The sequence below is a fragment of the Rhea pennata genome, chromosome 19 (genome assembly GCF_028389875.1).
Source record: "Rhea pennata isolate bPtePen1 chromosome 19, bPtePen1.pri, whole genome shotgun sequence".
NCBI lineage: Eukaryota > Metazoa > Chordata > Aves > Rheiformes > Rheidae > Rhea > Rhea pennata.
Genome location: NC_084681.1, coordinates 8212165 through 8239964, shown reverse-complemented (window position 1 = coordinate 8239964; position 27800 = coordinate 8212165). Strand labels below are relative to the sequence as shown.

General features: G+C 50.3%; 2 protein-coding genes across 2 annotated transcripts; one reads left to right on the top strand and one right to left on the bottom strand.

Moving 5' to 3' along the window:
* The first annotated feature begins 213 nt into the window (after positions 1-213).
* Positions 214-19200, top strand: EVPL (envoplakin). Its single transcript, XM_062591878.1, has 21 exons — positions 214-291; positions 817-971; positions 1702-1825; positions 2627-2752; positions 3012-3050; positions 3799-3960; positions 4549-4656; positions 5355-5450; positions 5928-6053; positions 7008-7154; positions 7516-7670; positions 8742-8839; positions 9707-9888; positions 10597-10775; positions 11226-11364; positions 11993-12186; positions 12688-12838; positions 13450-13533; positions 13619-13729; positions 14794-14886; positions 15745-19200. Exons 1-21 carry the CDS (start codon positions 229-231, stop codon positions 19192-19194), a joined length of 5982 nt encoding a protein of 1993 aa, XP_062447862.1. The 5' UTR covers positions 214-228; the 3' UTR covers positions 19195-19200.
* A 4357-nt stretch (positions 19201-23557) lies between these two features.
* CDK3 (cyclin dependent kinase 3) lies at positions 23558-27451 on the bottom strand. Its single transcript, XM_062591995.1, has 7 exons — positions 27324-27451; positions 27086-27163; positions 26768-26888; positions 26074-26244; positions 25509-25610; positions 24482-24685; positions 23558-23683 (listed from the first exon to the last, which is right to left on the bottom strand). The coding sequence occupies exons 1-7, from the start codon at positions 27449-27451 to the stop codon at positions 23558-23560; spliced, it is 930 nt and encodes a 309-aa protein (XP_062447979.1).
* Positions 27452-27800: the final 349 nt, after the last annotated feature.

Genomic DNA, 27800 nt, shown 5'->3' with positions numbered 1-27800 from the left:
CATCACCCACTTGTCAGCACAAGGGGGATCTGCATCCATCCTCCTGGCCACAGCTTGGACTCCTTCTTTGGAGGCTGAGAGAATGTGGGGTAAAGGCCTGAAGAACCAGGTCCATGTCAGGCCCTGGGCAGTGACTAAGCAGGGGAGCATTGCCTTTACCCACCTGGCTACTTTGCTGTTTCCTCTCTCAGGTCCTCAACCAATGAGCTGGCTGTGCTCATATCCCGTATGCAGGCAAATGCCGATCAGGTGGAGAAGGACATCCTGGAAACACAGTCCAAACTCAAGCAGGTGAGTTGTGGCAGAGGGGAGTGGGAAGGTGAAGGACTTTGGAGGGAGATACCGCAAAAAGCAGTGTTCAGGACAATAGACCAGCCGTCTGCTCTCTGCATCAGGTTGTCAGTGCAGGTCTGGGGGCTGACTTGAAGCTGGGAAGGAACCGAGCACCCCACAACTGGGCCTGTATATTCGAGCATTCCAAATTCTATTCATTTTCTATGCTCGTTGTCCATGCCTCCTGCTTCCTACAGCCTAGGCTGCATCACTGACATCTGCAGTGCAGCAGCATGGTCCTGTAACTCCCAGCAGACCCAGAGGCAGGAAGGCAGCCTGACTCGTGCTGATGCCCTGGGAGAGATGCTGATCAGATGGCTTGTATGGGGATTTACTCCCCAGCTGTGTCCTTACACCAGGACTCCTCCGTAGTTTTGTACCTCTGAGTGCTGAGCAGCTAGACCCTCCATGTTAGCTAAAGAGAGTGTTGAGATGTCTGCATGGGCCAGCCAGGTTTTTTTATCTGTCCTTTCTGACCTCCAGGATGCTAGCAATTACAAGAAGAATAAGGCCTTTGAGTTCCAGCAAGAGAACGCCAAGAACCTAAAGGAGGCTGAGACCCTGCTGAAAGACCTCTTTTTGGATGTGGACCGTGCCAAGAGGCTGAAACACCCCCAGGCTATTGAAATAGAGAAAGAGTGAGTGTGGCAGGGAAGCTGGCATGATCAGGGCACTGAACGATTGGAAACCCCACGCCAGAGTGAGGTTCCAGGATGACTCCAGTTTTTGCCATGAACAGGTTATTTCACCCTTCCTCCCTTGTATTTTAGCCTCAATGCAGCCATCAGGCATCACTATCACAGCTGGACATTGCTGTTTGTTGCCTGTACAGCAAATGCACCAGAGAGTCTCTGATCTTAACCAGGAGTTCTTGCAGAAACTACCAGATTAATGCAGAACTAAAAGGTGGCCCCACACTCAGGATCTCTGTGCCCAGAGGAAGTGCACTTTTCCTCTGCCTTTCCTGGAATGAAGGCTTGTCCAAATACAAGTACAGAGAGTCAGAGTTGGGTGTTTGAAGGGGAGAACTTCAACTGGCCTCTAGTGGTTTGCTCCCCCTCTGTTTTGCTCTCCAGCTGTTCTAGATGGAAATGAGGAAGAAAGAGTTGTTCCCTGGATGAGAAGGGACACCCATAGCCATGATCTCCCTCCAATTGTTTCTAGCTTCCTCCTTGGACATAATGCCTGACATATCCCTGGAGATGAAGAGCACCAGGGTACGTCCCTCCATTACTGGAGGAGGACAGTGTCACAAAAAGATAGCAATTTAAGCTGGGTCTTATGGATGGAATTTGGGCTCCATACACCTCACCTTGGCTCTCCCCCTTCCAAAGTGACAAAAAGACATGAACCTTTCTTCCTTGGCAGCATTCAGCAGCTCCATGACCGTGTGACACAGCAGTGTGCAGAGTACCGGAACCTCTATGAAAACCTGAATATCCCTGATGTGGGGCCTAGAGTAGACTGGGCCAGGATCCTGGACCAGAAGATGGTAACAGTAGCTGTATTTACATATATCTCATAACTCCTACAAGGCCAGATAGTTCCTGATATTGCCAGAAAAAAAAAGGCAAGAGAGATCAGGGATCCACCTGCCTCCTTTCCCTTGAACTAAAGCTCAGATGGAGCTGAAACACTATGGCTCAGCGCTCTGTTATCTGAATTGGGCAACTAGTCATCTTTTACTATTGAAACTCTGTAGGCTTCTGCCAACCATCATGTGCTCAGCATCAGGCACATGGTGGAACTAATTTCGATTGCCCTAGGAAGGAAGAGGAATTTCCTCCCACTTCTTAAATCCCTAGAGGACCATTAGATTGACTTCTTCAAATTAAGAACTACTAGAGAGCTAGCAGGTGGAGACATCCTGTTGCAGGCTGAAAGGTTGGAGAAGGTGATGTCCTCAAAAACTTTACAGCCATAAGTCCTATGACTTTATTCTGTAAGTTACGGGAGTGCCCAGTTTGGAGAAAATTTGGGTTCCCTTGAAAGCTGGATGATAATTACGTACATCCACTGTATGTCATTGCTGGAAATGTGGCTGGCTTAGCTTAGATTTGTAGGCTAGAGGGCCAGCTGGGGTTATATGGCTTGGCTGTCTTCTCTTTGTCCCTCTGAGTGGCTGAAGAAATGGCAACCAACAGGAATCTTGGTAAAGAACCTCGAAGTCCCATCCCTTCCCTTCCTCCTGGAATGGTATCAGACCTTTTTATTCTCTGCCTGCACTCACTCTGGTCCCTCCTTCCTTGAAATAAGAACTTTTGCATTAGTTTTTGCATAACTCTTTGCACAGAAAGAAATCAACACAGGACAGTATGGCCCCAGCATGCCAGAGCTGGAAAAGCAAATAGCTGAGCACAACATCCTCCAGAAGGAGATTGAAGCCTATGGCCTGCAGATCAAGAACCTCCGCTCTGGGGTAAGACGTCCCCCTATCTCTTGCTTGTGCTTGTCTGCCCCACTCAGGACCCTGCAGGTGCTGTGTTGCAGAGGGTGCACGGGAGATCTGAGCTAGGACAGGTCTGTCTAGATGGAGGCCAAGGGACCTGTTCTTGAATGATTTCTAAAGTGCTGCCCGTAAATCAGCTTACCAACGCCTATCACAGCTCGGTTTTTGGTAACGGCTCTTTTCTCCTTTTTTCTCCCCCCCCCTTGGTCCTGGATATATTATAACCCAGGATGTGGCAGATTTGAAGAGCCAGTACAAGGACTTGCTGGTAAGATTCTCAGTGGCTTTCTGGACAGCGAGGGTAGTGTAGCAGGGTGATCCCCAACAGACAGGGAATACCCAGATCAGGGTGGGAGCTCTCTCTAGTGCTGCACAGTGAAGTTGTCCCTCATTTTCTTTCCCTTTGCTCTCCCCACCTTGAAATGGGTGTAAATAAAGAGTACATTTGCTGCCCTCAGAGGATTGCTCAGGGTAAGATCTGGGCCTCTTTTCTTTATGGGACATCACTCTGGAGTTGCCTATGTATCCATGAGCACAGGGTTACAGATACCAGCAGCAAGAAACCCCATCCCAGCCCACAGGATATTCCAGATCTGCACTGCAAACTTTGAGGTTTGCATCGATCCCTATCGAGGATTCCTGAGAGGAAATGAGCAGTCAGAACAAAGAAGATGGCCAGAACAAAGGTCCTGGGTTTATCCAGCTGAGCCCATAAGGATTAATGCTGAAGAAGGGCATTTGTGAGAAATATTTCAGAGCTGAGGCTGTTCTCAGACTCTCTGAGGCGCTAGTCCACACCTGAGATTCTGGTTAGACAAGCACACCCTGTTTGTGAAGGAGGGAGAATGAACGACAGCCCCATCAGATAAGAACAAGTGGTTGCAGATGCCTCATAAAGGTCTCAGGGAATCTCCTGGTGGATGTACAATGTGAGCAGGGTCCTGGGGAGGAAGAGGAGGGGAACTGGCTTCTCACTCCAAGCACCAACACCCTCTCTCTCCTGTGCATATGGGCAGAAAGCCTCCATCTGGCGAGGGCAGAGCCTGGGCAGCCTGTACCAGCACCTCCAAGGCTGCACCAAGGAACTGAGCTACCTCACAGACCAGCAGAACAAGATCCTGAAGCAGGACTGGAGCGACCAAATGATGGATGCCCAGACGGTGCGTCGGGAGTACGAGGTGAGTGCCAGGGGACAGCAGTGTGCCCCAGCCATGAGGAGCTGGCCACGTCTGGTGTGAGCTTTGTGAGGTGGATCCCTGCCTCCTACTCACCCACCAGTACTTTTCCAGGCATTGTAGCACCGAGCACAGAAACGGGCAGGAGAGAGGCGCTGGCTGTGCGCTGGAGCTAGGGGTGAGCCGTTCTGTGCGTCCTTGCCTGTCCCGTGAGCTGGCACGTGCTGTCTCATGCTGGGAGCAGAGCTGTTGGTGAGGCTGTTGGTGTTCAGATGTGTGGAAGGGGCTCAACATCACGTCAACTTCAATGTCCAAAGTACAACAGCCGGTGACAGCTATACTCTGGGACTAGGAAGAAGACAGGGATAATTGCTGAGGAAAATGCACTTGTACAAATGCCCTGATGCTTTCTCAGGCCCTAGCAACATCCTGGCCTGTGATTTGTTCTAGCTATGCTCAACCACTTCCTATGGAAAAAGGAGGTCTATGTTTAGGGAGCATCTTCTCTGCTTTACGGGGTTGGTGCCCAGGGGGGACACCTCTGTGCTCCCCACACACTCTTACTGCAGTGAGGTTTTTCTTCCCCTTCAGGAGTTCAAATCCACTGAACTGCTTAGCCAGGAGGAGTTTGTGAACAGTCTGCAGGATGATGGTGACAGGATGATTGAACTAAAGCACCCAGCTGTCAAGCCAATTCAGGTAGAGAAAAGAGATCTCCTCTGAAACCCTGTAAGAGAAGGGGAGAGCTTTACATAATCTGTGAGTCAAGAGCCAAGAAATGGGTTTGAAGAGACCTTTTCACCTGTTCTGCAGAGCTGCCACGTACCTTTTCTCCCACATCGTACCAGCCACATTGCAGTAGTATCTTTGTGTCTTCCCCAGCCCTATGGGGGAGCTGGGAGCAGTGCAGACCCTTCACCCCTTTCAGAAATCTCCAGGATAGCATGACTAATATCTGTGTGCTGGTGTCTGTCTGCTCTCAGTCATCTGATGCTCAGAGGTGTGATTGATGCAGCCATGTTGATACCACTGTGAAATTCCACATATGACATGAATTCTCCCAGGTGAAACCAACTCCCAGCCACCAGAGTTGTATTTCCAACCCTGCAGACACAGTGGCAAGCAGAGCTGGGCTCACAGCCACCCACACCACTGGATTTAGAGCTAAAACCCCATGAGAAATAGTGGCTGCTGTGTATGAGCTCGGTCACTGCAGAGCAGATGTCTTTGCTCGTGTCCAGGATCAGGCAATGCCTGTGAATAGCTTTGCTGCTGCTCAGCAGCAGTCTTTACCTTTCGTCTGATCTCTGGGACTCCCGTGGAGAGGAAATGAGGAGTGGAGGGAGGGAGGGTTGGACTAGCCAAGTCCCACTGAGACATGCTGTGTCCCCCCGCAGGCTCACCAGGAAGCCTTGAAGAATGAGTGGCAGAACTTCCTGAATCTCTGCATTTGCCAGGAGAATCACCTGAAAAGTGTGGAGAGCTATAAGAAGGTAAAGAGCAGATGGGAGAGGATGGGCCATGGGGTAGCAAGGTCAGGCTAGAGTGGGTAGTCTGGGTCCTGGGAGCACAGCCAACGAAGGAATTAGGATGGGAGATCTTTTATTTGCACCTGGTCAGGATATTTTGAGGAAATGTCTCAGAACACAGTCCTTCAGTGCTGCAATGAGGGACTGGGTCCCAGCTTGTCTGATTCACCCTACTGCTGGACCAGCTAGTGTACTGACCTGGAGAAGAGGCGTAGCTGAGGGTTATTACCTGGTTGTTACCTGGTAAGTGCCTGTTGGCTGGGATTAACATGCTTGTGGCTAAGGCATTGGAGAGTCCTTGTGCAGGCATATGCTTCGAGGGTGGCCTGCTGGGTTTTGTGAGCCCCAGGCATATTGTGGAGGGACCCTTGAGTCCCCCACTGGGGTGGGGAGACAACAAAGTCCTCCCGTCCCTGACAGTTTTCCTACCCACATATCTAGTTCCAGGATGATGCTGAAGCTGTGAGCTGCTCCCTGAAGAAGATGAACTCTGACTTGGACACCAAATACAGCAAGTTTGACAAAGACAGCCCTGGGGTGGTGTCAGATCTGCTGCTTCAGCTGGAGGTGAGGTCTCCATGGTCTGCGGCACTAACTAGATTTAAGGGACTCTCACGTCTCAGACATAGACCAAATATTACTGCATCTCTTCTATAAATAAAAACTGGGAAGGAGATGAGGTGGGTAAATAACCCTCCAGCTTTGTGCTAGGGAGCAGAAAACTCGTGGCAGTTCTGTGCTCTGGATGGGAGATAGCCCCAGAAGGTCCATGTTCTTCACACTGTGGGGCAGTGACCTCTGGGAAGGCATTGGTCTCCATCGGTAACACACAAGCAGGCCCCAGGTCACCGTCAGAGTAAATAAGCAGCACGCCGCAGGGGAGAAAGGTGTGTTTTCCTAAACGCAAGGCACTTGGATTAGAGCGTCTGCAGAGAGCAAGAGCCGCTGGCATGCAAGCAGTGGGGAAAGGCTCTCCCGGCTTCTCAGCGCTCTCTCATGAGCTAAGAGCAAGGGAAAGAATAAAGAAATCTGACCTCAGCGGTGAGATGCAGACAGGAAAGGAATGTTTTCCAGGAAGAGAGGGAAGGGACACATTCAGTATAGTATCTTCTCATACATGTAATACATTTCGCTCCCAAGAAGTGCCTGGGTCTTGGTACCTTGTGATTCTGAAATGGAGCTGCCTCTTGGCTGGTCCCTGCTCCTCTTCTGAGAAAAGAAACTACTCCAGGAGATTTAATATTATCAGTGAGGATCACCCAAGGTTAACTAAGACAGGTTGTTCCTTCAAGGGTAGATCTGTCATGAGTGGGCGAAACAGAGGAGAGTGTAGAGAATGAAGAAGGGGGGAAGAGGACATGGAGGGATAAAAAACAGAGGAATTCCTGACTCCACCCTAGCAATGACCACCTAAGAATGGACAACTGCCTACAGCATACTCACAACAGTGTGAACTGTTGGTGTCACTCTTCCTTCTCACCCAAACCTGGTCACAACAACTGTCTTTGCTGCTTTTTCTAGAATGAGGAAAAGGTGGTGAAGCAGGCGGAGAAGAGCATCACTGACCTGAAGAGAAGGAGCAAAGAGATCAGCCCACTGAAACTGCGCAGGATGAGTCCCTCCCAGCCCCTCACCTTGGATACCCTGTGTGACTGGGATGCTGGAGATGTGAGGACCCAACCAGTGGTTACCCTCAGGAGAGGCGGGCAATTGGATTCTTCTTTGATTGATCTAGTCATTTTTTGCTCCAGGGTGGGAGGAATCCAGCACAAAACATCCCCAAGTCAAAGGATGGGAGGTGACAGCTCTTTTGGGAGTCTTATGGCTTCCCAGGGTAGAGATGGTTTCCATGGTAGAACCAAAGCACCTGTAGACCTACAAAAGCCACAGTTCCCTGCCAAATTCTGCCTCTGTCGGTCCCTTGGGAGTCACCTTCTTATCCAGTGGGAGCCTTGCTGGTGATAAGGAGTGGAACTGGCCCAGCTTTGGAAAGCCAAACCTCTCACTAGGTTTTGTGCCTTTGTTCCAGGTGCAGCTGGCCAGGGGCGACAAGTACTCTCTGAAGGATAACAGCAACCAGGAGATGTGGGTGGTGCAGAACAGCACTGGTGTGGTCCAGGAGGTACCTGCTGCTTGCTTCTCCATCCCTCCACCAGACCCTGAGTCCATGGACAAGGTCAATAGGTGAGTCTGCAGTGGAGAGCCTGACTCACAGAGACATTCAGACTTGCTCTTTGGTCGTAGACAGCCTGACTCCCGTAAGCTGCAGAGAGCTGGAACAGACCTCTTGGCTGCCCAGTACTAAATGGTCTAGCACCATCCCATCTCCCTGCTGAAGAGGGATTGTTCCCAGTTATCTCATTCAGTTTTCTGCCGTTCCTCACCAGCACTGCACACTGCACAGACCTTGCAGTCGAAGAGTTTGCTGGCAGTCAAGCTTGATTGCTTTACTTAAACATGTGGCTTGCATAGGTTTGACCCAATCCATTTCAGAATGAGGTTGGGCCTTGAGACTTGCCAAACAGATCAGAATTATCTCCCGCCAGCTGAGCTCTGGTGTGTATTTTCACGCACCCCCAGCTGGAGACTGAAATGTATTTTTTGAACCAGTTTCTGTGGTTCCCATGGCAAGGGGTGGTAGTGCAGCAAGCTGACGTTACCTTCTCAATCGTGTCCCTAGGTGCTTAGATAAAGCAGCGCTGCTTATGTGCTGTGATCAGGCCCGCAGACCAGATTCAGCAGTAACTGGGCATACCCGTGACAGGATTTTGGCTCCTAAGTCACATGGGCATGATTATTTCATTCCATCATTCTTTCTCCCTCTCCACACGCCCCATATTACTGAATCCTTCGGATCTATACATTTCGATTTTTAAAACAAAAAAAAAGAAATGCAACGTCCCCCTAGATAACAGCTTTGCAAGTATTGCCCAGAAAGCTCTGCTTGTCCTTTTAGGGCCACATCTGCTGACAGCGGCAAGTGCTGCTGTGATGTGAGCGACCTTTCAGGCTTTGTTAGCTTCTGGCAAGGATTGGGAAACACTGGCTCCATTGGAAGGAATTATCACAAGCACCGATCAGACGTTCTTGCTACTCTTCCCTTTCTTAAGGGAAATTTCTGAGTTACAAAAGGCTGCTAGATCTCAGCGGTTCAGCAGAGGCACGAAGCTGCTCCAGGGCCAGGCTCTACTGAGGCTTGCTCAGTGCAGCAGGTTTCCTATCCTGATGGCTGATGCTACTCCTCTTTGCTCGCAGGCTGGAAGGGGAATTGAACACCGTGAAGCAGAAGCGAGCGGCAGTTCAGCACACCCTGAAGCACAGCCACAAGGAGCCGGTTCAACCCAGCCAGCAGGGTATGTCAGCTTGTTAATCACACCCACTCCATAGCATGCACCTCCTTCGAGCTGACTCTGCTGTGTGCTGTCAGCAAATCTCCTAGACCTGACTGTGAGGATAGCACACACCCAAGCAAGCAGACGTACCTGTGGGTCCATGTGTGAATGCCTTGTGCCCTGCTGAAAAGGGCAGCAAATGGGATAACCCAATTTTGGGTGCTGCCAAAGACTCACTTGGATGATCCTGGGTCTTTCTGAGACCTCTGAGATTGTCCTCTCTGTCCATCAACAACTGCAGAGTATCTTGGGATGCAGGATTATGTGCCTATCCAGATGCTTTAATTAACCCTCCTTTGGGATCTGAGTCCCTGCCGGTTCCTCCTCTTTAGCTAGGGGTTGTAGAATAAGGAGGCAGCAATGGCTAAATACTAGCCCCTGGATAGCTATACAGTTCGCACAGCTGTAGATCACAAGCTCCAGTGAAGCTGGGCAGGAGTGTGTTTGCATGGCACCACATGGTGGTCTTTGCCCCTTCTTTAGATGTGAACTCTAGCCTACAGGACCAGAGCTGAAACAATTTTCCTAAGTCTTTGCAAAGAGTAGGTCCGTATGTGTGCGTGATACTCTGTGGGTTAGAAATGCTAACTGTTTTATAGTCACATTTACAGTTTACATTTACAGCTGCATAAAAACCCCATGCTCAGGATCAGCCTATATGTGCTTCAACCCTACCTGATGCACAAAGAACAGAGCTTTGCAGCAGGTCATGCGAGACAGCTGGAGCTTTAGGGACCATATATGCCAGATCTCAGGGGAGAAGGCCATATTCCAACACTGGGATGATAAATGAGAAATGGGACTTACCCCAGCTGTGTCTCACTGCAGCTCTACCTAGAAGCACCCCCATAGCCCAGGATGACCCCCAAGCTGACCAGCTTCTCAACAGCCTGGAGAGTGTTGGCAAGGACCTGGTCCAGGTAGAGAAGGAGGTCTTGAACCGAGTGAGGTCTCCAGTGAACTACAATGATCCCACAGATGACCTTGCCAAGAGGATCAAACACCAGCAGGTAAGTGCTTCTTAGGGCAGCTCAAGGGTAGAATGAGTTTGGTAGTGCTCTGTCCTTGGCCCAGAACAGGACTGGCATGGGATTTACATGGGAGATAACAGCTTGTTCTATGAAGGGGAAAACTATGTGACCAGACTCTGGGACCAGATCCTAGAGAAATACAGGCCCTTCCTTTGGCTCAATTCTTCAGCAAGGTGGTCTGTCCTTTTCAGAGCTGTGGACCAGGTGCTAGTCTTGGGGACCCTTCAGCCCTGTCATGAGGATGCTATCCCCCTTCACCCTCAAGCTTATAGCATAAAAGACACAAGATAGAGGGAACTGGCTCACCTGATGGGGAGTACAGTCTGGTAGGTGTGAAGAGGTCAGGAAAAAAGATACTGCCCTGGAGGCTCCTGTCTTTTCTCTGAGATAAAGTCTGGGTCCATAGTAGTTCAGCTCATTATATCTTCATCTGTGAGCCTTTGCCCAGCCCTGGCAGAAGGATGGACTCAAGCAGGTAGGTTTCTTCATCTCTGTTCATTCTGATATCTTCCCTACACCCTGCCATTGCCAGACAGTCACAGTCTGGATGGAGCTGTGCTTGTAGGACCCACACCTTATGAGGCACCCTTTGCCCCACACAGCAAAATTCAGTCTGGGAGGGGGACACATTCCCATAACAGCAGTGCTCTGTCTCTTTGGTGACTCTGCTCCCATCTGATGTGCCAGGAAACAACAAAGAAACTTGAGAACTTGGGGGCTACCAAGGATGCCTTGCAGAAGGAATGTGAGACCTACCTTTCCAAGAAACCCACGAGCACCTCAGCCTCCCAGCTTCCTGTCACGCTGAATGCCCTCAGGAACAAATACAATGATGTCAAGGTGCTCTCCAGTCTGTACAGTGAGAAGTGAGTGGTGATGGCAGGGCCTGATGGGGATGAGGGAAGGAAGACCTTGCAGAGAGGTGTCAGCACAAGAGCATGAGAGCAAATGCATTGGGTCAGGATATACAGGCATCTGTTGAAGTCCATCTAGCCTGGGGCAGGTTGGAAACCTTCCATTCATTATCAAAGACATTTCTGAAGGAGTTACTGTTTGTAATCCATGCTCAGATCCCCTCACTGGAGAAAGATAACCATAGGGGTGTGTGTTCTAGGTTGAGCAATGCCATGTGCATTGCAGCGCAACACATCTCACTCTGAGTAGCATAGCTGCATTGTGGCTGCACGCTGCTTGTCCTCTGCCACGCTGCAGGAGCCCCTAATGTTAAATAAGCCTAGACCTGCAGAATCAGAGAGAAAAAGAAGAGAATGGGGTCTTCTATAGCTAATCTTGCCTTGTCATCTTCTCTTCCTCAGGGCCAAGGCTGCTCTGAACCTGGAGACTCAGATTGAGAACACAGACAAGATCATCAGCACATTTGAGGCCAAGCTGGCTCAGGATAGCATCATTCCTGCCTCCCCCAATGCCTTGCAGGATCGAGCCAATGATCTGCAGGTAGGGGAACTTCAGGCTCTTCATTAGGGATGAGAGATCTATAAGCTCAGGTAGCAATGGATGGGGGAGCTGGACTTTGCTTATTTGAGCACTCCAAGACACAGGAGGTGATGCCTTTCCAAGGACATCAACTTTTTCCTTGAAGACTCTGTCTTGGTGCTGCAGGCTATCCTGCATTTACTAGCTAGAAAAAGTCTGTCTCTCCCAAACAACTTTTAGGGTCCCTAAAATAGGCTATAAGCCCCCTGTCATCTAACCCAACTGCCCACTTTTTTCCTCCTGTGCGTTCGCTGTTGCTCTGCCCCATGCTCATCTCTCCTCTCTCTCCTGCTCCCAGTCTCCTTGTCCCTTCATCAGCTTCTGCACTGACTCACAGTGACCCTTTTAGCCTTTCCCCAAACCTCTTTGTCTTTTCCCTTCTGCTCCGTGCACCATCCAACCCACCTTGCTTCACATCTTCTTTACTGAATAAGTCTTGCTGCTCCATCTCTCTTCCACTGCATCTTTCATGTCACGTATCCATCTCAGAGAGCTTGACCGCTGCATAGTTAAGGATAGTACTGAGGAGGGTGTTTCTCTCTGGGTGCATTGACAAATGCAAACCTGGAGGTGTCTTGTTCCTCTGCAGAAGATGAAGCGGGACCTGGTGGCCCAAGAAGACTTTGTGCTGAAGCTGAACCGGGGTCTCAAGGATGCTGAGCATAGCTGCAGCGCTGTGCAGAACAACTTCCAGGAGTATTGCCCTGACTTACCCCGGCAGAAGCGGGAGGTGCAGCTTCTCAATGATCGCTACCATGCTGTTGCAGACCAGCTAGATCAGCGGTGAGGAGCTACAGGCTCTTCTGCACTGTCGGAGTCATGACTTCCTCTTAGCTAACATGGACTAGCTTTAGAGACAGAACCCCAAGAGAATGTACTTCATCACAGGATCCTGATCCAAACATCCCTGCTGTTGTAAGGGGACCAGGTCTGGCAGTGGTGTGCAGACCCCACCTTCCTATGCATGGCACAGTCGTTGTCTGAGCTGCCAAACAGCTGCAGGAGAGCAGTGTTAAGTGGCCCCTGCCTGACCGAGCTACCCTATTCTGGGAAACCTCAGTGCTTAACAGTGCTCACGGGCAAAGCTGGTGATTTCCTGCCTTTTCCTTAAATCTTTCATCTCCTGAGTTGTGCTCATGCTGCAATAGCAAACCTGATGAACACAGAGGTGGGCTTCCTGTTCAATTTATATTTGCAGTGGTAACATTCACCATAGTGTCTTTTTAGAAACTTGCATGTGAATCTTTTCCCCGTAATCATCCCACTCCCCCTCATGCTGTGCAGAGAGAAGACCCTCAGAGGTATCAGCCTCGCCTACCAACAGTTCCAAAACTCTAATGAGAACCTGATGTTCTGGATGAACAACCTACCTAAGTACCAAGTCAAGACCACAGATGGGCCAAGCCAGATCAGTTACAAGCTGCAGGCACAGAAGGTGCGTTCCAGGGCAAGCATCACAACCTGAAACATTACAGGGATGAGGGAATTTTTTTTTGTGAGCGATGTGGTAGGTAGCACCAATTAGCTCCTGGTTGTGTACCCCTGCCACAGTGCATGAACTGGAAAAATGAGACTGTGAGTTGCAGCATGCAGATCACATCTTGCCCAACTGTGTTCATCCACAGTGCTCATGTTCTCATCTGTGCTAGTCACAAGCACCCAGGTTGATATACTCCCCATGGAGAGAACACGTTCGTACCCTGAACGGCCGTGCCCAAGCTACCTATATGGTGCTGACATGCTGCACTCGGGCCCTGCATCTTTCTCTCCATGACTAGATCTTAAGCTGGCTAGCTCAGATGATGTGATGTGGAGGTGTCTGTGTCAGCTGGTATTTATCTCAGGTGTGATAAATCAGTGAGGCAGGGAGCAGGCCCCTTGTACTAGTGAGAGTGCAGCCAAGATAGGCCAGGAGGCTCTTCCTACATGTCCCCTAGTTCCCATCCTCCCCTCTGCTACTAGAGTAAGCTGCAGCCCTCGCTTGAAAGAGTATTACTGTGCTTCTGTCTTTCTGCCCATTCTCAACACTGTGTCCCTCTCCTGCAGAGGCTGGTGGAGGAGATCCAAGGAAAGGAGCCCGAGAAGAATGCAGTGGTCAGACTATCACAGAACGTGCAGTCAACCCTAAATGTATGGTTGAGTTCTCCCACTCAGCACTCCCCTAGTGTCTTGCCCGAGATATCCTGACTAATTCTTCTGTTTCTTCTTTGAACAGGACTATGAACTCCAAGCAGGCAAATACAGTTCCTCTCTGGACCCTTCCCTGACAGACTTTGCTGCCAAGAGGCTGCGTGTAACCCCCTTACAGGAAAGCATCCAGGCCCAGGTAAAACATTAAGATGAAGTCCTGAAAACTCATGGAAACTCTGTCATGTATCTCTTACCCAGCCCTGTTTTCTCCGCAAGGCCTTAATCCACTCTCACAGTCACAGCTGATGATGGTCCTAGTTGCAAGGACAAATGTTATCAGTGATCACTTTGTCTAGCATCACTGGGCAAAACAGCATATGAGATCCAGAACTAGGAATGCACCCTGTACCTTTGACTGAGATTGCTGATGATGCCTCCTTACCTTATTGTGTTTGAAAATAAACGCTCCAGGGCAGCTCCAGGGGTTGCACAGTCATTGCTTGGTGCAGATGTATTTAATGTTCTCCTCCAAACCCTTTTATTTACTGCTTCTCTGCATTTGGATCAACAAGAACAGTGTAGATCATTGCTGTTTTGCAAGATCTCTTGAGTTTTGAGTAGGACTTGGCATTTGAATATAAACCAGAGCTTTGTGTAGGAACAGCTCTATTTCCAAAAGAATCCAAAGCATTTTTTCTGGAGTGGGTTTAGAGGGCCCTCAAGCCCCTGACTCATCTCTGCAGTAGTATGGCAAAGAGCAGGTCATTTTCCACCCTTACGAGCATTACTGCTGAATGCTGTGTTTGCTTTGTCACATTTTCTCTGAATCTAGAGGCCTGTTTTAGTAGTGCATTAAAGACTGGTTCCCACATACCTGTGCAGAACAGATGATGGATGCTGGGGACAGGACTGAGCCAGGGTTTCTCCTCTGTGCTCTCTCCAGTTACATCCAACCTCCTTGGGCTATTTGCCAACTACTGTTGACGTGTGGCCCAAGGTGAGGTTGGAGGTCTGAGACTTGCAGAGGCTGTTAGGCCTCTAACTGGCTTGCAGATAAAAGTAACTGGATCTCTTAAACAAGCCCTTAGAACTCTCTGTGCCTCGGTTTCCTTAGAAAGTCAGAGGTGATAACACTAATCCCTGGAATGATGCAGTACACAAAGTGCATCAGGGTGAAAGGGGAGGTGGGAGATATGATACATCCAACAGAGCTGTGGTAGGGCAAGTGGAACAAGACCCTCACAGCTGTTTCTTTTTCAGGAAAATGATGTAACTAAGCTCTACATGGAGCTGGCAGCAGAAAACCAACAGCAGCTCAACCAGCTAGAGTTTGCCAAGAAGATTGTTGAGAAGGTACCTGCTAACAGCTTGTGGCAGGATTGTGGTACTTTACCCTCACTTGTCAGCTGGAGGGATAGAAATGACCTTTCTAGAGCTGTCTATAGCCTGTTCAATCTGTGATCCCTACAACTGTCCCCAGATCTCCATATTCGGGTGTTAGGAAGGGCAGAAGTGGAAAATATTACTAGAAAAGGCTAAAAGTGACCAAAGTTTCACTGACATGGTTGTGACATTCAGACCATCATCTCTGTGGGCCCTCAACCCTTTATGAAGCTGTAGTTTATGATAGATGAATTAAGAATCTTAACTCCTTTTCTCAGTTTATGTATAAAATTAATGCTCAAAGACTGAGCATTTTAGAGATTCATCTGTGAACATGCCCAGAATTTATTACTCACAATGTTAGAGGAACATCATAAGCCACTAGGGTTTTATATCTTTCTAGGGCTTGATGCACTAGTTGGAAAGTACTCCAGTCTGGATGGCTTTCGTTTGCTGTGCCTAAAAAGGGCAAGTGATTAAACTCCAGTGCTTTATGCTGTTACTATGAACCACCTGTGCAGCAGGAACCAAGCACATTTTCCTGCACCAGTCAGAGCACAACAGGGCACCATAAAGCACCTTTGTAGGCTGCTGCGGCATCTCCCTGACAAGTGGAAACGTATTAAGATGCACTATCAGTTGTTTGAAATGGTGCGAGTCTCCTCAGTTGCCACTTACAGATGTCCTTATTTAGAGACTCCCTGCAGTTTCTGTACCAGTTCTGCCTCCTACTATGCTTTTTCATGGAAAAGGCCTCTGAACTGGATTCAAGGAATGACTTTGTTTCCCTGCCTTTTCTTTAAAGACCTTCTTGTTTTTCACTTGCAGAAGGAAATACATGAGGATGTTCAAGCTGTACATGAGAAAACGCAGCAATCTGAAAACCAAGCCATGTCAACCAGGGAACTTGAGGAGCTGATATCACAGTTAGAGGCGGAAAGGAGGAAAGTGGCCAAGATTGAAGCAGATCTGGAGGAACACAGAAGTAAGCTGCTGCTGTTGAAAACTCAGAAGCCCATTGAAAGAGTGGAAGAAAAGGAAGTGGTAGAATATTATAGAGACCCACAGGTGGAGAGCAACCTGTCTGAGATGACACAGCAGATTGCAGAGGAAGGCAAAAAGAGGAAGAGCCTTCAAGAAGACATTGAAGTGATGAACCAGAAGCTTGCCCAGATGGGGAAGGAGAAGGCAGCTGTCCCTGCTCAGCTCCTTACCAAAGAGATTACGAAAATTGAAAGGGATCCGAGCCTGGATAGCGAAGCAGCCAGTCTGCGGCAGGAGATCAAGCGTCTCCAGGAGGAGGGCCTGGCTGCAGCTTCTGAACTTGAGCAGCATAAGAGAGAGCTACACATTCTGGAGCAAAAGCAACCTAACATCAGAGAGAAAGTGGTGGTGAAGGAGCTGATCAAACTCGAGAAAAACCCAGAAACACTGAAGTCCATTAGGAACCTGCAGCTACAGATTGATGAGGAAGCCTTCAAGAGGAAGTCTGCAGAGGAGTCAATAGTCAGGGTGAAGAACAAGATTGAGGAGGTGGAAAAACTAATTGAAACAGTAGAACCCAAAATTATTGTGAAGGAGGTGAAGCAGGTGGAGCAGGACCCAGAGTTATTGAGAGAGTCTTCCAAGCTTAAAACTCTGATTGAAGAAGAGAGGAGCAAGAACTTGATGCTTATAGGTGAGCTGGGAGAGCTGCAAAGCCAGTACAGTGTTGCAGAGAAGCAAAAACCGAGGGTGGAGGTTAAAGAGAGGGTCAATGAGATCTTCCTGGTGGATCCAGAAACAGAACGGGAAATTGCACACCTGAAAAGGGAGCTACAAGAAATTACTCTTAAAAGGACAAAGATTGACAGCGAAGTGGAGGAGGCCTTAGCAGAGCTCAATGTCCTCAGGTCACAGAAACCTGTGGTAGAGTTTAAGGAAGTTACAGAGGAGGTGGTGAAACATGAGAAGAGTCCAGAAATTCTTAGAGAAATCGACAAGCTGAAACAACAACTCAATGAACTAGTGAACACCAATGGCAGGACCCAAGAGCAGCTCATTAGGCTGCAGGGTGAAAGAGATGAATGGAAGAGGGAGAGATCCAAGGTGGAAACCAAGTTGGTCAACAAGGAAGTCATCCGATATGAGAATGATCCACTCTTGGAAAAGGAAGCTGACCGCCTCCGCCAAGAGGTACGTAACATGTCTCAAAAGAGGAGAGCTGCAGAGGATGCAATCTATGACTTGCAGAATAAATACATGCTATTGGAGAGGCGAAAGCCAGAGGAAAAGATAGTTGTCCAGGAGGTGATTCTGACTCAAAAGGATCCAAAGCTCCGAGATGAGCACAACAGGCTGAGTCGGAATCTGGACGAAGAGGTGAGCAACAGGCGCCGTCTGGAACGTGACGTGCAGCAGCTTCGTGCGCTGGTGGAAGAGCAAGAGAAGTTGCTCAATTTTCAGGAGGATCGAAGCAAGAGGCTTGCACTGGAGAAAGATATGAGACAAATAACTTTGAGAATAAAGGAGCTGGAGGAGAGCCCAGCCCCAGTGCAAGAAAAGATCATCATGGAAGAAGTGGTCAAGCTGGAGAAGGATCCAGTCCTTGAACAGTCTGCCAGCAACCTGCGCTTGGAGCTGGACCGTGAGAAGATGAAGGTCCTGAACTTGCAGAGAGAATGCAAGAACCTGCAGATGCAAGTTGATGTCCTGCAGAAGAAAAAATCTCAGGAGAAGACCATCTACAAGGAGGTGATTCGAGTGGAAAAGGACAGAGCACTGGAGAGTGAACGTGCACGCATCTGGGAACTACTGAACAGGGAGAGAGGGGCCAAGCAAAAGGCAGAAGAGGAGATACGACGGCTCAGAGAGAAAATTGAGAGAGCTGAAGGCATGAAAAGGACATGGGCTCGTGAGGAGACAGAGCTGCAGAAAGCCAGGAACCTGGCCATCCAGGAGAGAGCCAACATGGAGAGTGAACTGCGGGAGCTGGAGAGGCAGAAGCAGCAGAAAGTCCTCTTCCTTCAAGAGGAGTCCAAACTGCTCAACCAACGAACTGAGAATGACAGGCAGAAGAAGAAACAGCTGGAACATGAGTTTTCCCTGTTAGAGGCAGATATCCTGAGGGAGAAGGACCAGATCTATGACAAAGAGCGGTTCATTCGGGATCTCCAGTCCAAGGTCAACCGGGAAGAAATTAATCATGAGACCCAGATGAGAGAGACAAACCTCTCCACTAAGATCTCTATACTAGACCCTGAGACAGGGAAGGATATGTCCCCTTATGAGGCCTACAAGAAAGGTATAATAGACAGGGGCCAGTACATCCAGCTGCAAGAGCTGGAGTGTGACTGGGAGGAAGTCACCACCCTGGGCCCAAATGGGGAAGCCTCAGTTCTCCTTGACAAGAAAAGCGGGAAGCAGTACTCCATCGACGATGCGCTAAGGCTGAGAAGGATCACAAAGGAGGAGTACCAGCTGTACCGGGATGGCAAGATTCCCATCTCTGAATTTGCCTTGCTGGTGGCTGGAGAATCTAAGCCTCCCTCATCCCTCTCTATTGGCTCCATCATCTCCAAATCCCCGCTCCCATCACCCACCACCCACCAAACCCAAAACTTCTTCCCCTCTGCTTCTCAGAAGGGCTTCTGTGATGACACATCTCCCATTGCTGGGGTGTACGACACCACGACAGACACCAAGTACAACATCAAGACTGCTGTTGCTAAGAAGCTAATTGATCCCATGACAGCTCAGAAGCTCCTGGAAGCCCAGGCTGCCACAGGAGGCATCATAGACCTCATCTCTCGTGACCGGTTCTCAGTCCACAAGGCAATTGAAAGGGGGCTGATTGACAGGACCTACATGCAGAGACTGCTCAATGCCCAGAAAGCTTTCACAGGAATTGAGGACCCGGTGACCAGGAGGAGGCTGTCCGTGGGAGAAGCAGTTCAGAAGGGATGGATGACTAAGGATAGCGCTTTCCCCTATTTGGAGGTCCAGCATCTGACCGGAGGGCTCATAGATCCCAAAAAAACAGGTCGTATCCCTGTGCTAGAAGCTGCCCAGACAGGGATGATAACAGGTGACCTTGCCAATAGGCTCCAGGATGAGTCCAACTATGAAAAAGATCTCATTAACCCCATCACTAAGGAGAAGATAAATTACAAGGAAGCCATGGCTCTTTGCCGGAAAGATTCACTGAGCAGCCTCCTGCTGCTCCCAGCCGCGTCGGAAGGGTACCAGCTTTACCACCAGGCAAGCCGTTCCCCCAAGCTCTCGCGGTTCAGGCAATGAATGGATTCAGGCACGTACGGGATCTGACTCCCTCGGGGGTTCATCCCTTTGACGCATCTTCCCCCATAGCGACAGGACCGATCACGGAGCGTCGTTTAGGGTTGCATACTCCTCTATCTTAGCTATCCCTGCTTCCCAACACAGCTTGGCCGTGCGAGGAAGAAAGAGTGATCGTGAGCGTGAGAAGGTCTGAGCACACAGCGGTCTCCACAGTTCCCCAGGTGCCACTGTGATAGCAAAGCGGGGTTGTTTGCAAGAACTCCCTTTGCAGTAGGTTAAACGTGGTTATGCCCAGAATGGGGGGAGAGCTGGAGTGTTTTCAAGTTGGGTCATTCTTCTGCATGCAATAAACATAGAAAACGTGTCTCTGTGGCTGTGTTCCCTCTGAACCCAGAAGCTGCCGGGGGGGGGGGAGGGGGGCTAACCATACCTACTGCTGCTTTGCAGTCTTATGCGTTGCAACCCAATCTGCAGAAAGATTGTGGACTCTTAATTCTCCCTCATCTCACAGCATTGAACCCCCTGAATTTCTTTCTGCATTTGAGTTTTTATCTTTCAAGATTTTTTATCTTTGTCCTTAAAACTGAGAACCTATGGGCCTTCACTCCTCTGTCCACTTGGACACCTCTGGAAGAGGGACTCAGTTACAAAAGGGTGTAGTTTCACGTTACTTTTGATCCGATCTAGGTGTAGGTAACCACCAAGTGGAGCAATATCCTTATCCCTCTTTGCCTGCCTGTCCCTGCTGCCTCTCTGGCCGTAGACCAGTGATGGTGTATAATGACTTGGGTCCCTTCGCTGCTGCAAGGTGAAGACAAATCCCAAGAAATACCAAAACCACTCCCATTAAAATAGAGGGTTTAGGGGTTTGTCTTGTATCCACACAAAGGTGAAGCTGTTGCAAGGGGAGGGGTGATCTTCAGGAGCAGGCTGCAGCTGCCTGTAATCCAGTGTGATGTGAAACTGCTCTCTACAGCCCTTGAAAATCTGCCTTTGCTGAGCTTTCACTCCTCTGTGCTGCTTCCAGCGCTTTGCCCTTGCTGAAGCCCTAGCTGCCATGTGCTCTATTGAGGTAAGACATGAAATGTTCTCCCCTTCTCTCTAGCCTGCTCTGACTTTGTGGAATGAGAAAAATGACTTTTGTATTAAGATGAGCTGCTCTCTCCCCTCTCCTAAGGGCTCTATTAGCTGATATGGCCTGGGAAATCCAATACACCCAAGATAATCAGTGACAGCAGAGATTTTCTCTCCCTCCTTTCCTCATCAAGCAGTGGCCTGGTCCTGTATTTCTATATAGCTTGGCTGGGATTTGGAGTCTGGGCTCCAGGAAGAAATTGTTCACCCACTAGCAAGCTCAGCACAGTCACAGGTCTCATTACCTTCCTGCTGGCAGCTAGTGCTCCAAGTTAACGATTTGGAATCCAGCTATGGAAAATCCAAGCTTCCAGTCCAAGATCTGCCCAAGTTATGGCCATGCTTTTCAAAATGCTGGTTTGTTTACATCCTGAGGCTGTTATCTGTGGCTCATCTCCACCACTGTGATCAATACAGGGCAATATTTGTTGGCTTACAACAGGAAAAACTGTCACATCCACTTTTAGAGCATCTGGTCCCAGCCCCCTTCCTCCTGGTAGGGTGCTGCGAGCACACGGGGTGCAGCACGTTGCCTCCTGCTCATCTAGGTTGGCAGCAGGGGCTGGAGCTGGGCAGTGACAGTCCAGAAGATGCAGAAGGGAAAGCCCTGGCCTTGCCTCCTGCCAGGGTGAGCCCAACAGCCCTACAGGGCACAGGACTGAGCCCAGGTGAGGATCCCACAGCCAAGGAGTCCCTGAACTGGTGCGAGGAGCAGGCCAGACCCAGCCTCAGCACCCTTTCCTTGCCCGGGCTCCGCGGGGCAGAGCGGTGGAGCTGCAGGACTGCTGCCGTCACAGCTCCCCTCAACAACGAGATTAAACCAGTGCTTACTTTTGAAGCAGTCCAATAGTCAGTCACATGGTGACTCTTTTCCTGAAGTGCTGATTAAATAGGTTTGGAGAATGTTGTGAGCCAGGTAGCGCTTTGCCTCCCTTCTCCGGCCCATCATGGTGCAGTGGGTCGTAGCTTTTATTTCAACACAGCTGTTGTTGGTTCCCTCTGCTGATAGTGGTGATGGATCATAAAGTTTGAAATTCAGCCTGTTGCTTCATTTTGTTGGGCTAGGTGAGCCATAGTATTTTTATTTCTGTTTCTGGATGGGGTAAATGTCCTTGATATTTATTTCTTAATGTAGCTCTCTCAAACAAAAAACTCTTCTCTGCAGGCGCTTTGACTGGTACAACATGAGCATTTGTGTGTAAGCAACAAAGAAGCATTGTCTGTGCAAAATAAATGAGCTTTAAAACATGCATGCAAAGGCAGGGAAATGATTCTAATAGCAGAATTCACCCATGTCTCACAAACGTGCCCCTGAGAGCTGGCTGCTATCGTATAGAGGACGTGAGATGCTGTGAGAACACAGCAGGGCTTCAGTTTTCCTGGCGCACGGCTTTCAAGCCCAGCCGCCTGCTCCCCCCTGCTCAGTCAGAAGACCAGGACTCCCCCCTCCCAGCAGCTCAGCTCGCTCCGGGCAGCTGCTCCTCCAGGTCTCCTAACAGTATTTCTAAAAGCAAAGCGAACCCCCTAAAAGGCCAGCTTGGGCAAATTAGAGAGGAAAACGAGCTTCCCATCTCCTGGGGGCTCCTAAACCTGCAGGGAAAGTATAGCCAGGTGGCAGAGGGCAGTGAGCAACAGGTCCCTGGGCTGCCTTGTGGTAGGGTTATCCGTCGGGATCCGAGGCGTGCTGCAGCATCGATGAGAAAGGTCGTTCGATGTAGTGAATTAAGCAGAGACATCTGCCGCCTTTTGTCAGGTACGGAGAAGGAGCAAAATACGGAGCAAGCCAAAAGGTTAACGGAGCTTGGCTTCAGGCAGGAAGACCACAGGCTGACAGGGGGCTTTTCCAGCGGGAAACTCTGAACGTTTCTCTCTCCTGTGCAAATTCTCTGGTGTTTAACAGATGGGGAGGGAAGCCTGTGCTACAGCCTTTCCCATGCTACAGCCTTTCGTGTTTGAGATGTTCAGGGGCCTCTCTCCTTCACTGCATCATTTATCTGTGAATAAACCCTAGGAATGTGTCGGCTTTTGGGAGCTATCAGGTTCTGCTGAAATCAGCTCCTATGCGGAGTACATGTCTGCACATGCATGAACGCCAGTGCAGAAGCTTCGTTTTTCCTAAGCTAAAAATCTGTCTTTGGATGTTTAAGTAGAGCATAAGTCTGAACTGGTTTGAGACGGTCTCTAAAGGAACCACATCTTAACATATCAAGATGGCACTGGGCTGCAAAACCATCGGCCTCTCGTTCCACAGCACAACAGAGAGCGGATCTCTGTGGCCGCCAAGGATTTGGGCTGGAAACGACGAAAGAAAGCGTGCAGGAGGAGATGAAGGCAGAAGAGCTCTGAGAAAGGAATGGACCAGCCGGACTGTCTTGCATCGCAATCCAGGTGTGCGACTAGACCAAACAGTAAACACCAAGCTTTCCGAACAAATGACAAGCCTTTATTTTTCCACACTGCGAGAAAATACTGCATCTGTCAAAACTACATCAAAAATTAGTGATAATTCTTCAAACAGTTGAACAGCAAAAATATGTCCAAGCCAATAAAGCAAACGAACTGAGATTACATCTGGACCAATGATGGAAACTCCGTGTTTCCACAACAGTTTTCAATTGGTGCTTTTTGCTAACTGGAACTTTTCGCTTCTCAGTCCTACCTAAAGCACAAAATAAGACACCCTACAGTGGTCCTTAGCTTGTGTAAAAGCAAAACGTCAGCTCTGTTAAATAACTTATATCAAACAACTTGTCTAATACTGGCAAACTCTCTCCTTGTTAGTAGCAGCAAAGGAAGGGCTGAGCAGAGAAGCACTCCTGTACCCAGCGTGGAGCTCCAGCACGCCCTGGTGTCAGGAACTGCTACCGACAAACCTGCAGCTGCACCTGCGGATGCTCCAGGGCTGGGGAGAGAGAAATCTCACCTTAGCTTGCTGGCTAATGCAAAGGTCAAGCTCCTGAAAGTTGCACTCTCTCCCCCCTCATTTGCAGTCTAGCAGTTTTTGCCAATTGGTTACACTCTATCCTTCCACGTTGGACAGCTTTGCTGGCCATAGTCTAGACAAACTTTCTCCCAGCAACAGGCTAAGAGTTTCTAAATAAGGAATGTCCCCTTGCAGGCTCCTCAGGAGAAGTGAGGTCCTGGGTCCCAGTCAGTCCCCTGCAAAGTGCCCCAAAACAGATCTGCACTGCTGCTCTGCAGAGTAAGTGCATGGGAAGAGTGCGTCTTCTCATCTGCAGTGTCTCTGCAGTGTGCACTGCTCTTCAGGGTCCTCAGGGTTTCTCCAGAAGAAGTACTGGTGATTGAGGGCTGCCTTGGCTGAGATGCGCCTGCTGGGGTCATACAGTAGCAATTGCTGCCAAGAGAAAAATCCAATGGATTTAGTTATCTAAAAGTCAAATCATGGATTGCAACAGCATGTGGCTCGGCCCAGATGCAGATGTTGTTCCTTCCTCTTCCCCTCTCTGGACTTCAGGAGTAACCCTCAGCTATAGTTACAATATGGGTTACACTAGAAGGATTTCCTGACCCTCAGGCTGGCAGTGTCCTCACGGAGCCCGCACTGACCGTCCTGCTTCAGAGCTGGCACTTGGCCCCATTTAGTGACAGTCCCAAGGCTATTTCTGCAACTGCTGAGCCCTCATTTCTCAGAATAATCTTGAACCTCCTGGCATGGCTTCTTTCAGAGCCAGCAGACAAGACAGGCATAATGTTAGTTTTACAGTAAAATGGTTAAAAGCCCAGCCCAAAGGGGAGTTAAGATGTAACTGTCCTGCTGTATGTGACCCTGAGAGGACTGAGGCAGTAGTTCTGATGCTGGACATGTGTGTGACTATGGCCCAGAGAATGGGGTTCTGTGTATGGTCATTTTGCTGGGCTTGGTTATCATGGCAATGGATCCAAGCAGTTACATAGACCTGGAATCTGAGCTGTGACTATTTGTGTCTGCTCTTCTGTTGTAGACTTCTGCATTCCTGCCTCATGCTTTCCAGCAGGAAGACCACCCTTTAAAGCTTTTCAAGAAAAAGATTAAATGCAAGACCCTATGGCTCAAGGATCAGGTGGAACCTACAAGCCCCAAACATCCTTGTTGTCTGCTCAGTTTGAAAAGGTCCTCCCTGCATGCAGGTCTGGTACTGAACCCCTCACTCACCGCCAGTAAGTCTCGGCCATCCCGATCTAAGTTGGGAACAATTTCCTTCATCTCCTTCCTTGCCCAGCGGGGGAAGTCCCCCTTGTAGTCAGGCAGCTGAGTCACCCCAGGCCAGGTCGCCTCTGTGGGAGTGCCCAGGGTGCGGAAGATCCGAAAGAGCTGATCGATCTCGGAGTCCCCTGGAAACAGGGCTTTCCGGGTCACCTGAGGCAAAAAACCACAGCCAGTTTCCACCTTTTCATCAGCTTTCTGCCCTGGTTCCCTCTGCAAATATCCCTGTTTTCCAGCAGACGCAACGACTGCCCAATTTAGAATGGTTACAATTCAGTGACTCTGCCAATACAGTGGTTGGGAAAGTCACAGGGGTCCATCTGGTTCTCTCCAGCCTCCCTCAGTGTACTGTGCTCCCCTCAGGCTGTCTGTCTCAGCCAGTCCCTTTTCCCTCTTCTCTTTGTCTCTAGTCTCCTCACATGGGCTCCTGCAGGCTATCCACCTTCCCTGCATACTCTCCCAGGCTCTGCTGATCTGCAGCTCGGGGGCTTTGCAAGCTATGGACACTGTTGTCATGCTGCCAGGATAAAAACAGCTGTTCAAAGTGGAGTATGGACATCTGGGAGATCAGCTTGAACCAAAGGACTGCCACCCTGTGAAGTGCCAGTTCTCTGCAGCCCACTTGAGGACACCAGAGGAAGGAGTGGCAGAAGATGTCTGTGAGAGCCATCAAAATGTTGCAGCCAGAAGACTGAAATCACCCCTTCTGCAAGGAGAGCTGTGACACTCCCATCAACCTGAAACTGCAGCTAGATTACAGAGGGTCTTACACCTTCTGCCACGTGCCTGCTGGTGATTGATAGACTTCTCTTTGAGCCTAAGGCTAAGGATCAGCTGGATCTTTCCCATAATACACTCCCAGCTCAGGTTGGGACAGCAGTATCACAGATGTTCCAGGTCCTGTCCCTCCTTCCATACTTTCCATTGCAGTTGCATCCTCCCTGCTCACTGAAGAGACCATAAAATCCCATTCTACCATTTCAGCAAAGATGCAGCCGATGCTCCATATATCCACAGCTGTTGAATAGTATTTGCATCCCAGCAAGATTTCAGGGGCTCGGTACCACAAAGTCACGACCTGGGAAGGAATGGACAAACAAGCTTTGGCTAGTTTCCCTGCTGAACCTAGAGGCATGAGGCCTCTCTTCTCAGCTGTGCTCCTGGTGTCCAGCAGGCAGAGGTCTTCCTTTGCGGCATCATTCCAGATATAAAACAAATGCAGTGACTACAAATTGGAGCCTGCTGAGGCCATGCTCAATTACAGACATCTTGGTGACACCAAGATGGGAATTGGAAGATCTTTCTTCACCAGGGCACTCTGGAATAAATAAACCCTCTACAGAGAAGGTGGGAACCCAATGTGCAGGTGGGCTGGGACAGAGGCAGTCAGCCCACTTTGTGAGGGCACCAGCTAGTGCCTTAGTTGCAGGTTAGGTTAAGAGCCTGTGCCTGGGCACAGCTGAGCCTCAGCAATGGGCTTGTCGCTTGTGATGCATGGATTGTACACCCTGCTTTCGGACGCCAGGGAGCCTCAACAGTACCTCGTGAGTGTACGTGCGCAAGGGGACTCCAAAAGCTCTTGCCAGTCCAAAATCAGCTAGCTTAATGGCTCCCACTTCATTAATGAGCAAATTTTGTGGCTTCAAGTCTCTGTGGATGACTCTGTGCGAGTGGCAGAAGCTCACACCTTGCAGCAGCTGGAAAAGGTAGTTCTAAGGGGAAAAGAGATTTCAGACAAGGCTACAATGAAACTGTATGGAAGGTTGCATCACATGAACCTACACACCCTGAACCACTTACTCACTTGCATGGGAAATATGGCCTTGTTATAATGCAACATGAGGTTTACAAGCCAGTACTCAGAGATGTGCACAAACTGCTCCCCTGCCACACCAGGACAGAAGGACTCCAATCCAAGCAGTGGCAGGCCCTTCCACCCATCTGTCACTCTGTGCAAAAGCAATTAACAGTAGATCCCTTAGCTAGCCTTGTACAGCAGTTTGCTTTGCAGTGAGCCAGGCTGGAGAGCCTGGAAACAGCTGGGAAACAAACGCGCTGAGCGGTTGTGCCAAGAAGTTTTCCCCAAGGCAATGCCTGGGATCCGAGAGGCTGAACGCCTTCAGGCGAGGATGAAGATCTTCCTGATCCAGTCTGGCTAAGAGCAGCTCGGTGCTGCCTCTGCCCAGCAGAAGGCAGCAAGGACACATGCTAACAAGAGCTCCTTCCATCCAATACCTTCACCAAGCTTAAAGGAAGGTCTCCAGTCTGGGACGAGTCCATGTACTTCTTCAGGTCCTGATTCAGATACTCAAACACCAGGTACAGTTTCTTCTGGCTGTGCACGACATCGAGGAGCCTGCAGGGGGGAAACGCAGCCGCTTCCTTCAGTCTTTTTGTGCGGGGAAGCCCTGCTACGCCGGGATGCTACGGTCTCCTACAGAGGAGCTGGGAGGGCCTTCTTCTCTAGACCTTTGGCAGCACCCCAACACCCCTCCGTCCTCCCACCGCCGCTCTGCGGTCCTGTGCCCGCCCGAGCCAGGCCGAACCGCTCACCTGACGATGTTGGGGTGCTTGAGCTCCTTCAGCAGCGAGATCTCGCGGATGGCGGTGCTGGGAACGCCCTCGGTCTCCCTGCGGCAGAGCGGGCGGTGGGGCAGGCGGCCCCGCCGGGCCCCCTGGCAGCGTGGCTGCCTCTCCCCTCCGCCCCGGCGCCGCCGCCGAGCCCGTGGGGCCCTTGCGCCGGCCCCACCGCGGCGGCAGCCGCTGAGCCCCCGCCTCCGCCCCGACTCACGAGTCCAGGCGGATCTTCTTGAGGGCCACCAGCTGCCCCGTGTGCTTGTTGCGGGCCTTGTAGACCACGCCATAGGTGCCCTCGCCGATCTTCTCCACCTTCTGGAAGGCCTCCTGGAAGGCGTCCATGGCGCCACCCCTCCGCCTCGGCGGCGAGAACGGCCGGCCACGCTTTTTGGGGGAAAGAAATGCCAAAAAGAGCGAGAGGCAGGGCCTCGGCAGGCGCCCGTCCCGGCTCGAGCACGCGTGAAGAAACCGCCGCCGCCGATCCCCGGCGTCGGGCCGCGGGCAGGAAGGTCCAGCCGGCCTCGGCGGCCCCCGGCAGGCCCCCAGGCCGGGCTCGCCGGCTCCTCTCGCGCCGGCCGGCCGCTCCCTCGTCAAAACCGACCTCGTCGGTCTTCACCGTCCGGCGTCTCCGGGCGAAACATCCTGTGGCAACCGCTGCCGGTTCGATCCCTCGCGCGATGCGCCGGCGAGC